Source organism: Cebus imitator, unplaced genomic scaffold (assembly GCF_001604975.1).
Source record: "Cebus imitator isolate Cc_AM_T3 unplaced genomic scaffold, Cebus_imitator-1.0 Scaffold205, whole genome shotgun sequence".
NCBI classification, from domain to species: domain Eukaryota; kingdom Metazoa; phylum Chordata; class Mammalia; order Primates; family Cebidae; genus Cebus; species Cebus imitator.
In genome coordinates, this window is record NW_016107520.1 from 3,045,168 (window position 1) to 3,061,323 (window position 16,156).

The 16,156-nt window shown below is 39.9% G+C and overlaps 1 protein-coding gene across 1 annotated transcript in view; it reads right to left on the reverse strand.

The window, feature by feature from the left end:
• Positions 1 to 16,156, reverse strand: part of TTC23L (tetratricopeptide repeat domain 23 like) — a 73,373-nt gene that overhangs the window by 52,389 nt on the left and 4,828 nt on the right. The window contains exons 3-4 of the mRNA XM_017548288.2: positions 14,935 to 15,121; positions 10,748 to 10,871 (exon numbers count right to left, since the gene is read on the reverse strand). Of these exons, the coding sequence (XP_017403777.1) occupies positions 10,748 to 10,871; positions 14,935 to 15,121 (311 nt within the window). The remainder of the gene's footprint in view (positions 1 to 10,747; positions 10,872 to 14,934; positions 15,122 to 16,156) is intronic.

Genomic DNA, 16,156 nt, shown 5'->3' on the forward strand with positions numbered 1-16,156 from the left:
ATGAGACCAACATCATCCTGATACCAAAACCCAGCAGAGACTCAACAAGAAAACAAAACTTCAGGCCAATATCCACGATGAACATAGTTGCAAAAATCTTAAATAAAATACTGGCAAACTGATTGCAACAGCACATCAAAAAGTTTATCCATCACGATCAAGTAGGCTTCATCCCAGGGTTGCAAGGCTGGTTCAACATATGCAAGTCTAAAAACGTAATTCACCACATAAACAGAACCAAAGGCAAAAACCACATGATAATCTCAATAGATGCAGAGAAGGCCTTTGACAAAATTCAACAGTCCTTTATGCTGAAAACCCTCAATAAACTAGGTATCAACAGAACGTATCTCAAAATAATAAAAGCTATTTACGACAAACCTACAGCCAATATCATACTGAATGGGTAAAAACTGGAAGCATTCCCTTTGAAATCTGGCACTAGACAAGGATGCCCTCTCTCAACACTCCTATTCAATATAGTATTGGAAGTTCTAGCTAGAGCAATCAGGCAAGAAAAAGAAATAAAGGGTATTCAATTAGAAAAGGAGGAAGTCAAATTGTCTCTATTTGCAGATGACATGATTGTATATTTAGAAGACCCCGTCGTTTCTCAGCCCAAAATCTCCTGAAACTGATAAGCAACTTCAGCAAAGTCTCAGAATACAAAATCAACATACAAAAATCACAAGCATTCCTATACACCAATAACAGACTTAAAGAGAGCCAAATCAAGGGCGAACTGCCATTCACAATTGCTATAAAGAGAATAAAATACCTAGGAATACAACTAACAAAGAACATAAAGGACCTCTTCAAGGAGAACTACAAACCACTGCTCAAGGAAATAGGAGAGGACACAAACAGATGGAGAAACATTTCATGCTCATGGTTAGGAAGAATCAATATTGTGAAAATGGCCATACTGCCCAAAATAATTTATAGATTCAATACTATCCCATCAAGCTACCTATGACCCTCTTCACAGAACTGGAAAAAAACATCTTAAGCTTCATATGGGACCAAAAGGGAGCCTGCATAGCCAAGTCAGTTCTAAGCAAAAAGAACAAAGCTGGAGGCATCATGCTACTGGACTTCAAACTATACTACAAGGCTACAGAAATCAAAGCAGCATGGTACTGGTACCAAAACAGAGATATTGAACAATGGAACAGAACAGAGGCCTTGGAAGCAACGCTACACATCTAAACCATCTGATCTTTGACAAACCTCACAAAAAAAAGCAATGGGGAAAGGATTTCCTGTTTAATAAATGGTGTTAGGAAAACTGGCTAGCCATGTGCAGAAAGCAGAAACTGGATCTCTTCCTGAAACCTTACACTAAAATTAACTCCAGATAGATTAAAGACTTCAACATAAGACCTAACACCATAAAAACCCTAGAAGAAAACCTAGGCAAAACCATTCAGGACATAGGCATAGGCAAGGACTTCATGACTAAAACACCAAAAGCACTGGCAACAAAAGCCAAAGTAGACATATGGGATCTAATTAAACTCCAGAGCTTCTGCACAGCAAAAGAAACAATCATTAGAGTGAACCGGCAACCAACAGAATGGGAAAATTCTTGCAGTCTACCCATCTGACAAAGGGCTAATATCCAGAATCTACAAAAAACTAAAACAGATTTACACGAAAAAAATAAACAAACCCATTCAAAAGTGGGTGAAGGACATGAACACTTTTCAAAAGAATACATATATGAGGCCAAAAAACATATGAAAAGATGCTCATCATCACTTGTCATTAGAGAAATGGACATCAAAACCACATTGAGATATCATCTCATGCCAGTTAGGATGATGATCATTTAAAAATCTGGAGACAACTGATGCTGGAGAGGATGTGGAGAAATAGGAACACTTTTACACTGTTGGTGGGAGTGTAAATTAGTTCAACCATTGTGGAAGACTGTGTGGCAATTCCTCAAGGACTTAAAAATAGAAATTCCATTTGACCCAGCAATCCCATTACTGGGTATATATATCTAAAGGATTATAAATCGTTCTATTATAAAGACATATGCACACATATGTTCACTGCAGCACTGTTTACAATGGCAAAGACCTGGAACCAATCCAAATGCCCATCGATGGTAGACTGGACAGGGAAAATGTGGCACATATACACCATGGAATACTATGCAGCCATAAAAAATGATGAGTTCATGTCCTTTGTAGGGACATGGCTGAACCTGGAAACCATCATTCTCAGCAAACTGACACAAGAACAGAAAATCAAACACCACATGTTCTCACTCATAGGCGGGTGTTGAACAATGAGAACACTTGGACACAGGGAGGGGAGCATCACACACTGGGGTCTGTTGGGGGAACTAGGGGAGGGACAGCAGGGGATAGGGAATTAGGAAGGGATAACATGGAAAAAAATGCCAGATATAGGTGATGGGGATGGAGGCAGCAAACCACATTGCCATGTATGTACCTATGCAACAATCCTGCATGTTCTTCACATGTACCCGAGAACCTAAAGTGCGATAAAATATACATATATATTTGTAAAACAGAATAGCCATTAGTAATGAAACAACAACAACAAAAAAATCACATCTTCCTCCACTTGTAATAATTATTTTCATAGCATATACTACTTAATAAAACTCATAATGAAAAAGTATTATGAATTCAGTATCAGTAACATTTTGAAATAAATTTACATTTATTAATTCTAAGTACATCTTCTTTCATGTAAAAAGAACACGCTGTATATAAGATTTACGACTGTATATATCTATGAAGCATGCTTCACACACCAAGTCACTTTTCTGTATCTGTCCTCCCAAGCCAAGGATACCACTCTTCTCCCTGCACTGACAGTATAGCAGTTTTTGAGGTACATGTTAGAGGGGCAGCAAGGCCTGCTTCTGGAGCCCAAGATTCAGAAATTACAAGGGAATATTGATGAGTTGGCAAAATGAGTCCAAAGATTGTCTAACAAATATATTGACCGTTTTGCTTTAATTTGGGTTGGGATTCTATCATTGATGTCTGCTACACTGACTCAGGCCAGAGAAAATCTGCTCAGAGCTACCCAGTATTTGCAGGTTGTTGTCACCAGAAAGCAGTCACCATTGATCATCATCTATATTTAAGCAGTTACTGTGGCACAGTGATTAAAAGAGCATGGTCGAGAGCCAGACTTTCCAGGTACAAATCCCAGCTTAGCAATTTACTACTATCCTTGTGACTTGAATAAGTTACTTTATCTGTGCCTGTTTATTCAACTACAAAATGGTAATAAAAATATATCTTATAGAGTTGTTGCAAGGATTAATTTAATATAAAAAGGATTAAATAGTGCTTGAATGAAGTGAGTTTGAAGAAATATTAGCCATTATTATTATTACCAAGGTCCATTTCTCTTACTGAGTAATTTATTTGTACTTATTTTGAACATTTTTGATAATGCTGCTTACAGAATCTTTGTAAGAGGCCTGCATTCTCAAATGCAGACTCACTTCAGGTAGGTATCAGGCTTCTTGTGAGTCAGATTACATGGTTTTTATCATTCCCTGTTGTTTCTTTACCATTTTTTGTATCTCTGTTTTAACCAACTAGACAAAGAAGGCAGAGTTCATGACTTAGGCTTCTTTTGCTGGATTTTGCAACATTTGTAACAGAGCCCCAATACCTGAAAGATTCCCAGTAATAATAGGCTGGCTAAATTATTGTTTCACTAATAAGCAGAATTTCAGAAAACTGCTTGTCCATGTTACTGTATTTTCCTTCCTGAACACTTGAAAACAGTTCACCACTAGGTACCAAACCACCCTGGTCATCTCCGCCTGACCTTTCTCAGCTGCTGGATCACTGGGCTCTTTAGGATCATCACCACAGGGTAGTGGGCTATAGAGGTCCACTTCTAGTGTCACTTGTTCTGTTTAACCAGCCAACCAACTTTTATACACTCTGTTTTGCAAAAGCCTCACATTCTCTTGTGAATCCCATTTCATCAATTACTCCATTAAAAAATCTTCAAACCCTCTCTTCCAACTGGCTCCTTCCTCTTTGCCTAAAATCTGCCTGCATCTCCTTCTCTTGTAAAATCATCTTCACTTGACTTTTCTGCCTTTTCTATCTACCCTCCTATTTCCCTTCATTCCTTCAAACTATGGAGTGTGCAGAATACATAGCCTAGCCTATTGGTCCCTATTCCTTCCCTTCATCCCTGGGATCTGGCTTCTCTTCCAACCATTGTGGGGAAACTGTTCTTCTGAGGTCCCCCCAAAAACATCCTAATAAATGAATCCAACCACGCTGTTTCAGTACGCACTTCACTGCAGCATCAGACACCCTTACCTGTTTGGCTCCTAAGGCACCACACCGATTTGCTCCTCCTTTATAAATAAACCTTCTGGAATTGATTCTTTGCTAACTCTTTATCAAGGTCCTTTGTTCTCTATCATCGGTGTGTCAATTTTCCAAGTCTTTGTGTTTCTCCCACTTCTCTCTTTCCCTCTTGGAAGTTTTATCAACTCCTATTACTTCAACTTTAGCCTTCATGCTTATAATTTACCATTTTCCCTCTTTAGTTCTGGTCTCAAATATTCCTCTACGCATAAGCCTTTCCTTCTGTCCTCCCAAGTTCTGGTCCCAAATTTCCAGCACAAGTGAAAATGTATTGCAGGTTAAGTATCCCTAATCCAAAATGCTTGGGAACAGAAGTGTTTCAGATTTCAGATATTTTTCTGGATGGGGGCCTTTTGAGGTTATTTGCAGATAACCAGTCGAACATCTCTAAAATCTGAAAATCTGAAAACCAAAATGTTCCTATGAGCATTTCCTTTAAAGCGTCACAACAGCACTCAAAAAGTTTTAGATTATGCAGCATTTTAGATTTCAGATTTTCAGATTAGCAATTCTCAGCTTGTGGATTCTCTATTGCAATTCAAAATCAATACATCAAAAACGACTCAGCATCCCTCTCCCAGTCCACTTCCTTTCTGACCTACTTCTCTCTGAAAATGGCAATTTCAGGGGCCCGAAACATCACGGTCATCTTTGGGCCTCACTTTCACTCAACCCCAAATCAAACACCATGTCCTGCAGACTCCTCCTTCATGATCTCTGTCTTTCAATAATAATTTTTGAATAGGTAACATATTTCTATAGTTGAAAAGTTAAAAATTATATGAAGAAGTCAACATTGAGAGGTCTCACTTCCAATCCCACTCCCTTTTTTCCCAACCACCCTCTAAGTAACTTTTTTTGTTTCACTCTTGTCTACCCTTCAGTGTTCCTTTATTTAAAAATAAGCATACATTGTTATTTCTTACTCCCTCTTTCTTACACAAAAAAGAGGCATATTATAAACACCATACTGCATTGTGCATTCTTTTTTCCCTAAAGATGTATCCAAGAGATCTTTCCCTAGAAGGACATAGATATAGAAGGATATAGATATTCTTTTTTAAAGCTGCCTATATCCCACTGTATGTATGTACTAGTTTCCTATTGATGGATACTTGCTTGTTTCCAATCTTTTACTATCATGAACAATGTTGCAAAGAATAATCTTGTCCATATGTTATCAGTGTGTATTTAGGAAAGATTCCCAGAAGTGGGTTTCTGGTTTAACAATAAATGTGTCTGTCTTTCGTAGACTCTTAAATCCTTACCTTCTCACCTATTCTCTCTGTCAGCCTAGTTTTAGACCAAGATGACTGAGATGGCTTCCATTCTATCACTGCTAGATTAACCTTACCAAAAGCGCACTTTGATATTTTTATCATCCTGCTGGAAAATCTCTAATAGTGCTTCTTGCCTATCAAACACATGACAAATTCCTTAGCCTGTATTTAAAACCACACCATGGCCTGCCCAATGTACCCTTCTCCTTTTTAGGTTCATCTTACCAGTTCAAACCTTGACCAGACAAGGCTGCTTACTGCTGCTCCACAGACGTTGCACTTTCCTTCCTCATGCCTTGGCCCACACCTCCCTCTTCATCAGAAATGCCCACCCCTTTTTCCACCTACTCAAACCCTAGTCCTTTTTTACAACCCTTGAATCTATCTCCCCCTTGAATCTATCATCTCAGTCAGAAATGATTTCACCCAACCTTCCCTAAGCCCATTATTTAAATCAATTACATGGCATTTACTTTATAATGCCTTCCCTCATAGTTATGTCTCTAGGTAGTTCACCTTCCACACTAAGTTGTAAAATCTTTGAGGGCTTTTTTACGTTACATTTCCCAAAGTGTTCACGGCATTTCACATATACAAGTTTCTCACTAAATACTCACTGAGTGACTGTTTATTGAGAGAAATCAGCGTTTGGCTGCTGGAAAAGGTTCAGAGTGAAATGAGGAAAAAAGGGTTGATGACTATAAAACACGTATAGGTGCAGTGAAGCATGAACGCACACAGACACACACATCCGCTTACACAGGAGGCTAGCTCATATATTCTGTCCACTTTAAAGCAGTTAAGGATGAATGACAACACCACCAAGTGGAGCTGAGCAAGCACTTCATCTCTCTTGAAAAGCTGCCATTTTTCAAAGCTTTACTTATTTTATTCCATGGACGAGACCCTAAAAAGGCTTAAGTGAAGAAGCTGAAATAAAAGCTTAAGTGAAGAAACCGAACTATGACTAAAATAAGAGGCACTGGGCTATTCTCAAAGAAAGCTTACAGTCATAACCTATTCTAAAAAAAACTCCAGGCTGGTGTCAGAAAATCTGAGTTCAGGTCTAGTCTCCACTATACCACGTGGGTACTTCATCCTGACCAGCAGGCTGTTTTTCCCATCTAGGAAAAACAAAAAAACTCTTTCGAACAGGAAAACTTGTTTCTCCTCTGACTTATTGCCTCAACTTAGTTCTCTATTCATGCAGCAAGAAAAACTTTGAGTTAGAGAGAAAAGGATTTATCACGACCTTTTGTGATATAACCCATTTACTTGACTTAACTTGGAGTCTAATTGGAAAAGCAAAACTCAAAGGCAGTTTGTGGTTCATTATGGAAGGAGTTGATTTTAGAAAATCTAGGCCAACCTCCTTCTAGACCTATCCTAGTCATCTTCAATGCAAGACAGACGAGGCAGCATCTGGCCCTGCTCTAGGCTCAGAGAAATCTACAGTTCAAATGCCTTCCTCTCCAGTTCAAGTTCATCGCCTCAAGTAGACTCCCAAGGAGTGTACTTGTCTCTGCCAAACCAAGTTGCAATGACCTATCAGCTGCCAAATCCATGGGTCTCTCCTCAGCCTTTACCTTATTTGACCTTCCTCCACCATCTGAACTGCTGAAACCACACTGCATTTCTTTTCAAAACCCTCTCTCCTCCCTTGGCTTCCATGACATGTCTCCTCCTGAGTTTTCTATTTCCTTTGCTGGCCCCTTTTTCCCTTCCTCATTCCTAAAGCTCTTGCTCTCCAGTCTTCAGTCCTCTGTTCTCTTCCCCTCTCTGTCACCCAGGCTGGAGTACAGTGGTGTGATCTCAGCTTACGGCAACCTCCACCTCCCAGGGTTCAAGCAGTTCTCTTGCCTCAGCCTCCCGAGTAGCTAGGACTACAGGCATACACCACTACACTTGGCTAATTTTTGTATTTTTAGTAGAGACGGGGTTTCACCATGTTGACCAAGCTGGTCTCGAACTCTTGACCTCAAGTGATCCACCTGCCTCAGCCTCCCAAAGTGCTGGGATTACAGGCATGAGCCACCACACGCAGCCTCTACACACTACTTCTGATCAAGCTCATCTACTCCTTTGGCCTCAACGGGCTCCTATGTGCTCATCTCCCCCAAACTAACATCTTTCCTGAGCTCTAGACCTGGTTTCAGTTGCCTACTGAACATTTCAGTTGCCTACCGATGATCTAGACCTGCTTCCAGTTGCCGACTTAACAGATGTAATCCAGCCTGTCAGAAACCAAACTCAGTAGCTTCTTCCCCCTTCCTCCATGATATGGTTTGCCCATGTTCCCACCCAAATCTCATCTTGAATTGTAGTTCCCATAATCCCCATATGTCATGGGAGGTAATTGAATCACGGGTGCAGGGTTTTCCCATGGTGTTCTTGTAACAGTGAATAAGTCTCACGAGATCTGATGGTTTTATAAAGGGCAGTTCCCCTGCATACTCTTTTGCCTGCTGCCATGTTAGACGTGCCTTTGCTCCTCCTTGGCCTTCCACCATGATTGTGAGGCCTCCCAAGCCACATGCAACTGTGAATCCATTAAACTTCTTTTTCTTTACAAATGACAGTCTTGAGTATGTCTTTATTAGCAGTATGAGAACAGACTAATATACTCCACCACTTGGTCTTTCCCTTTAATTCTCTATTTCAGTTAACTGTCCAGGTCATGGCTGCTTCAACTTCAACTCTTCCCTGTCCTTCCCACTCCATATTGAACGGGCCACTAAATGTCACCAATTCTACATTTTAGGTTATCTTTTCTGCATTCCTATGGCCATAGCCAATGCCCTCATCAACTCTCATCTGGGCAGGATAATGGCCTAACTTGTCTTCACCTCTTCTTTCTCTACCAGTCCAACCCATCCTGGAGTCTCTCATTTTATAACACAAGCTTGATTATTGGCACCTCACTTCACACCTTTTAATAACTCGCCAAACTCTCTGGTATCTGGGCCCAAATTACCTTTTCACTCCCATTTCCAAGCATGAGCTGTCTGTCCTAAGGTGTCTTCTGTCTTATCTTAACCCCCTGGATCTACAGAGAAGCTGCAATATTCTGTGTAAGGAGTTTTATATAGAGTGCCCTCCTCTCACTTCCTATGCCTTAGGTCAACACGTATAAAGGATCAACTTTGTACTCTCTACTTTTCCCCTCAAAAATCTACTTGGGGGCCAGATGCCATGGCTCATGCCTATAATCCCAGCATTTTGGGAGGCTGAGGTGGGAGGATCACCTGAGGCCAGGAGTCTGAGATCAGCCTGGTCAATATAGCAAGACCCCATCTCTACAAAAATAAAAATATAAAAAATATAAAAATCTACTTGATAAACCTATTCTCATCCTTCAAAGACAGGACAAATATTACCTTCTCTCTGTAGCCTTTCCTGACTTTCCTCAATGGCAAAACCACTGAACTGCCTCATTTGTACTCCTCAGAATTTTGTTCCTACCTCTAGAATGGTATTTATCATAAGACCCCTATATGTCCTAGAGCATAGGGACCACCAGTATTGATTTATGTATCCCCAGCATTGAGCACAAGTACCACCAGGCTTATAACAAGAACTCTGTAAGTACTGAAGTAGCAAATCCCTAAATTTGACTTTTAATCATGAAGGCAGTAAGTTTTTGAGAAAGTCAGTCTCAGGAGAATAGAGATATTTCAATTAAGGAAGGATGGAACCCCTAGAGGAAGATCCTTCCTGGTGACTCTCCAATCTCAGAGGTGGCTGCCTGCTTTGCCAGTAAGTAAGGACGTTCTCCTCTCCCTAGCCACAGCACCTTCTTTCAGAACACAACACATGTGTTCTTAAAGCATAAAAGGGCCTCACTGTGCCCCCACTGTGACCCACAGCATCAGTGTCCTAATGCTGTGATGTTGGTTACTCGTGATCCTGCCACATCAATTAAGAATCTAAAGTTGCATTAAAAACAAATGGGTGTAAAAGGGCCTATAGAGCCCTAAGAAGGAGAATATATTCTGGGATTAATAACTGAGAAGTGAATTCAATTTTAATTTTTTCAAAAGCTTTGCTTTCTGATATCTAGCCTCATTATGCCCCCAAAATATTGCTTCCCTTATCCTGTAGCCTTCAAATCACTTAAGCCCATAAAGCACTTAATTTGCATTACAAATTAGGCCCCCCTTCAGACTGAGGTCCCCGAAGTACTTGAACAAACCCTAGGCCAGTGGCTCAGTTCTTAAGCAGTAATATGCTCATCCATATTGTGTACAAGGGACTGCTCTAGATCAAATGAGACCAGTCCCTCCCCTGAGGGAGCTTCGATGTCAGAGGCAGAAGCACTTAAAGCATATATGAGCACAGTACAATGAGTTCCACGGTAGAAATGTATGCAGTCCACATAGGTCAACATGTCTGGTCAAGGAACAGAGAGCCTTGAGCTGGCTATGTTCCTGGCTCCAGAAATGTGCTCTCTCCTCAGTGTATCACCCAGTATTTATTCAGCCTCTACTACAAAGTTTCTACTCTCATGGAACTTTCACTTGGGTTCCAGTTTTAGCAAATAGATTCCTGTCTTATTCCCTTACACTAGAGTACCTTCCAGAAGTACCATTTCTCTCTAGGATGAGGGCCCTCCTTACCTTTCACTAAGCCAAACCTTCCAGGAACTTGATTTCTACCTTTGGAATTCAAGTCCCATTATTGGGTCTGCCTCCCTGATGCTAAGTGTACATCCCTGCCTGTCCTTCCCCTACTGTCTTATGGCTAGAAAAACTGATACTGTCTTTGCCCACTGTGCCCCAGTGTCCTCATCCATAAACTGAGGATAATAACAGTATCTCCTTCCGAGGAATATTGTGAGGACTAATGAGACTGTTTGGCACATGCTAAATACTCAATAACTGTCAGGATCATCATTATCTTTATTACTAAGATCCTTGCCACACTGTCTCCCTCATCCATGGACTTTCCTTCCTGATAATGTGTGAATTAGGGGCAAGAAGGGGCCCTCCTAGTCATGCCCACCCTCACTGAAGTTGTGGGGGTTCAGTTCAGCCTTCAAAGGCTGTCCACCCAAACCCAGCTGGGGAAACCAAGTACCTCTCAACGTCAAGTAGCCATAGGCTAGGTTGGTCACAGCTCGTGCACATTTCCAGTGATGGTCCCCAAAAATAATACGAGAAAGGATGACACATCGAATCAGCTCCTTGTTTGCTTGAGTATTCTGTAGAGTACATAAGAGATTATATTTTTTGGAAAGGAGGAGAAGTCTCTAGCCCATGGGCTTGTCACTGGAACACAGGACTGAATTTACCTGTCATCTTTTTTCTCTTCTTTTTTCTTCTCATCCTGTGTCCAATTCATCAGGTCTGGTTGGATCCACATTCCCCCTAAATCCTAAAACCAAGCTCTTCTCCTCATTTCTGCCATGAGTACCTAGTCCAGGCCACCTTCACCTTTCACCTGGCTGGCCACAGCAGTCCTTCCAACTGCTTCCTCTCTGGCCCCTAAAGTCTACTTTCTACATAATACTTTCTAGCCAGAGTTACTTCTTTTAACCTTTTATCATAAGAAATTTATTAATATATAAATACAGACAGCATGAAGAATGAATCATGTAACTTGATCAGTGATCTACTCCTGGCCAATCTTGTTTCACATCTAGACCCCTTATCCACCCATCCTTACTTTATACTGATGCAAATCAGACATTCTATTGTTGCCTCTATAAACATTTCATAAGTACCTCTAAAAGATATGGACTTAGAAAAGTAACAATAAATCATTATCTCACGAAAATATAACAATTCCTTAAAATCAAATATCTAATCACAGACATCTAATTTTTTAAATAGTTTGACTGTCCACACTGTGAGATCAGTCTCTTCAGTCTCTTTTCATCTATAGGCTACCTTTCCATTTCTAATTCTTTTTCTTATACATTATTTGAAAAAGCTGAGTCATTTGGTCTAGTATTTCCCATAGACATAAATTTTGATGACTGTGTCCTCATGGTGTCTCATCATGTCCCTCCATTCTCTGTTTTACCTTTATATTAGCAGTTGGATTTAGAAGTGTGGTTAATTTTAGCTTTGAATTCTTTTTTTTCAAAACGGCTTCATGGCTAATGGTATGGTATTCCAGCAGAATACATCTACTATCTGTTTTTTTTTTTTCCAGATATTAGGAAAACTACATGGAAAAATTTTTAATAAAAGATTATAAAATGCTAATATACTAATCCTATCACTCCTCCTTCATACATTATCTCAAATATTCTTCAAGAGGAATTTCTCCTCCTCTACTCTTTTGTTACCCAATAGTACAGCTCATATTGGAAAGGCAGGACACATGGTTTATCCTTGCACTTTCTTTAATAGCTTTCAGAAAAACGGATTTGTTCACTAGCATCCTCTAGTTGTGACCAAATAGCTTATTTATTATTATTAGAAACTTATGGATTTTTAAACATATTTTATGTGCCAGTATAATATTAAGATGTAAATTAGATCACAATTTTCCTGTTCAAAATCCTCCAACAGCTTCCTGCTTTTTGTTCTTAACACAATTCAAAGTCCTTACTATAGCCTCCAAGGCTCTGCATAATCTGATCCAACCCCAATCACCTCTGAACTTCATTTTCTACCACTCTCTCCTCCTACTTCATCTGTTGGAATACACTGACCAGTGGTAGTTCCTGAACATTGCCAAATAACTTCCAATGCAGGGCTGTGCATGTGCTGTTCCCTTCACTTGGTACACTCTTTCATGTCATTCACTTTTTCATTTCATTTTCACTTTTCTAACCAACAGGACTTTTTTGGCCAGCTTATCTAAAATAGACTCCAATTCATCACTCAGTACCCCATTACCTATTTTATTTTTTCTTCATGGCACTTACTTTTACCTGATATTGTATTAGCCATTATTTTTGTTTGTCTGTTATCTCCCCAAATTGAATATAAGTCCCTTGAGGACAGAAGTTTATTCCTCATGTTCTTTGTTAGCTGCCCAGTGCACACAGGTGTAACCTGCTGAAAAATCATCTATTAGCAAGGATAAAGATGGAGTTGGGGAAATAGTCGCCCTACCCTATAGAACTGACATGTAGAGCTCTCTAAGAAATCACAGAACTGCATCTTCAAGTCATATATTTCAGTGACTTTACAAACACAGTCATTATTGGCTGCACCAGTCAATATGGTCAGGCATTTTTTTTCTTGGTAAAGTGAAAATAACACTTCAAGGAATCAAAAACCTAAAGTTTCAGCCATAGTTCTAATGTTTGTTTACTGATTGTGTTGCTTTGGGGAAAGTCACCTTCATCTCAGCTTCCTTTTATGAGGGTCAGAAACCCGTATTATCTACCTCATGGAGTTACCATAAGGAAAAAAAATGGATTCAATGTTGTTAAGTGCAATCTAAATGTAACCCATTTGAAGAGTAATGTACAGGTAATTAAAGTAACCCATTTAAAGAGTAATGTAAGATACAACAGTACCGTAGGTGATTCCAAGGAATACATTCCTTCCTGATTCCTATCTTCTACCCAGCTTCATGTTTTATCTGCCCTCTGCTCAAATATACCGAAGCAAGCAATGGTGGAAGGACACTTCCCCTGATGCTTCCAAAACATCCATTTAGTCAGCATTTTTGAAAGTTCACCAGGGACTGACCACAGCAAATACTAACATCTCTTTTGATGAAGAGGCATCACACCATCAAAAAATCACTGGAATGAGAGACTAAAGCTTTAGCTCTGGACATTGTACATTTATCCTCAAGCTCTTTGACTTGGAGAAATGGGGGCAACCAATATGGGCTCCAGATGTCACCCTAGCACTACTGCTGCTGATGTGGCATCCCCTACCCTTCAGGGCTAGGAGTACTGGGTTGGGTTAGATTAAAAAAAAAAAAAAAAAAAAAAAAAAGCTTTATTGAGATATAACTGATATGCAAAGAACTATACATGTTCATTGTATACAATTTGATGAGTTTGGGATTTGAGTTAGATTTCTCTCCTAAGATCTAAATCTTTGTCATTATCCACTCTGGCCAAGGAGTTTTCAAGACTTAAAAACCCCCACTTATACTACATGGCAGATGGTACTTGTCTGTTTTTAGAAATGATCCTTCTAGCCTGGATTTGTGAATCACTAATGGGTCCAGGCCAGGATGATTATCCTTTGCAAGGTCTTTGGGTCATTTACAGAGATATATTTACAAATATCCATCTAGAGAGATATCTCAGAGGCAAATGATAGAAAATAAAACTTCTCTAGATTACTTTTTTCCCTTGACTAGGAGGAGTCAGGAAGTCAAGGTACAAACTTCTGTTGATAAATCACGCTCTGGAAGCAGGCTGGTGCCTGTGTTCTAATAACGAGAGTTGATGTCTTGCTGTCTCAGGTTCCTGGATCTTGAACATTCATGCTTACACATCTGCTCTGAGATCTTTGTCTCAAGTCTTTGACTTGCTCTTAGAAACGCATACTTGCACTCTTTGACCTCTGCTGCTACCTCCTGTTTCTGGCCCTTTGTTTTGTTTACGATTCCACTGTAACCAAAGGCATCTGACTCACATCCTTTCCAGGCCTGAGCATAGACCTGCTTGGCTACCCTATTCTCAACCACCTATCTTACTATTCCAGACTTTTTGCTACCTAAAATATAGCATCCTGAAACCTTCCAGGATATATGTTTTTTTAATTTTAAGTTAAAGGTAACAGCAACAAAAATAACCAAATTATAAGTTTTAGGTGTTTTTAAATTTATTTTTTTAGAGACAAGGTCTCATTCTGTCACCCAGGCTGGAATGCAGTGGTACAATCACGGCTCACTATGGCCTCAATTTCCTGGACACAAGCTATCCTCCTATCTCAGCTTCCCAAGTAGCTTGGCACCACAGGCTCCCTCCACCATGCCCGGCTGATTTTTAATATTTTGTAGAGATAGGGTCTCACTATGTTACTCAGGCTGGCCTTAAGAGATCCTCCCGCCTTAGTTTCCCATGGTGTTGGGATTACAGGTATGAACCACTGTATCCAGCCTAACTTTTAGTTTAAAGCTAGGAGCACAAATGTCCCAAGGAGGAACTGACAATGAACCATGCATGGAACCAGAAGGTGGGCTGCCTACCTAAGTATGCTCTGCTTTGTTTACTCTTACTCACAAAGAAATATGACACCTTCCTCTGTTTCATATGCTTCAATCTGTATTTAAGGCAAAGCTTCACTAATCATCAACATACTTTTAAATGGAAACAAAATTTTTGTGAGTTTTTTTACCATTTTTTCCTTAATCAGCTGAGCTACTCTCTTCTGGGATTGAGCTAATTTCTCTTTGGGATGAGACATACAGTCTATGGCCTCCTCCTCCTCTTTAGCTTTAGTTTCCTCTTCACTCTTTTCAGGCCCACCAGTGGGATACAACTCATCTGTTTGCTGATGAGCTGGGATCTCAGTTTGCTGTGACCTGTAGGTATGAGAGAGGCAGAGATTCAGGATTTAACCTTTGTCATCTCAAACAAGGTAAAATTGAAGGGCATAGCTGCTCTTCCAGCCGGGAGCTAGGGACATGCCTTCTAACTTAAACTTGAAAGAATAAAACCAGGCGGTAAACTCATGTCACCCTCAAAGCCTAGCATTAAGACAGCAATGTGGTGGTTCATATTAAGCTGATTTATAAAGCTGCAGCTCTGCTGCTTACTAACCACATGACCCTAACCAAGTTATTAATTTACCTCTCTGTAAAATGAGAATATGAATGCCTACTTGATGAGGGCATGGGATTAAATGAGATAATACTCATAAATCACTTAGCACAGTGTGTGGCATTTACCATATGTTCTTTAATGTTACCTATTAGTATTAATTATCATTAGCTCCATGACAGGGCTTCTTCATCTACAAATAAGGGTGTTGGACTGGAGGATCCCTAAGAACATCTGTGTTCTAAAATTCTGATCCAAACAAGAATAGAAAATGGATGTAATGAAATAAAGGAAAGGAAACCAACATTTTGAGGCTATACTTTGCCATGCCTTTTTTCACATATCTTAAAAGCTTCAACGTGTGGTGGCCAAGAAATGAGGACATGAGTCCCAACAGAGAGGGAGGGAACCCCATAGTGCATCAAGTGTAGATTTGGAGGAGAAATACTCTCAGTTGTGTTAAAAAGAACTATATCCTAACATCACCAGAAAAATCAATGAAGTACTACAGAAGAAACAGAATTTTGAGATCTTAAGAGCAACAATAGAAATTTTAAGTGTAAATAAGTCTCCCAAAGGATTCATCTATCTTTGTACTCACAATAAAAGTTCAGCCACTGCGTAGTTTCAAAAATTTACCTTTCTTTTCCACTGCTTAAATAGTGAATGTTCAATGTTTAAATAAAAAGGAAAATTCATGCCGAGCGCGGTGGCTCACGCCTGTAATCCCAGCACTTTGGGAGGCCGAGGCGGGTGGATCACGAGGTCAAGAGATCGAGACCATCCTGGTCAACATG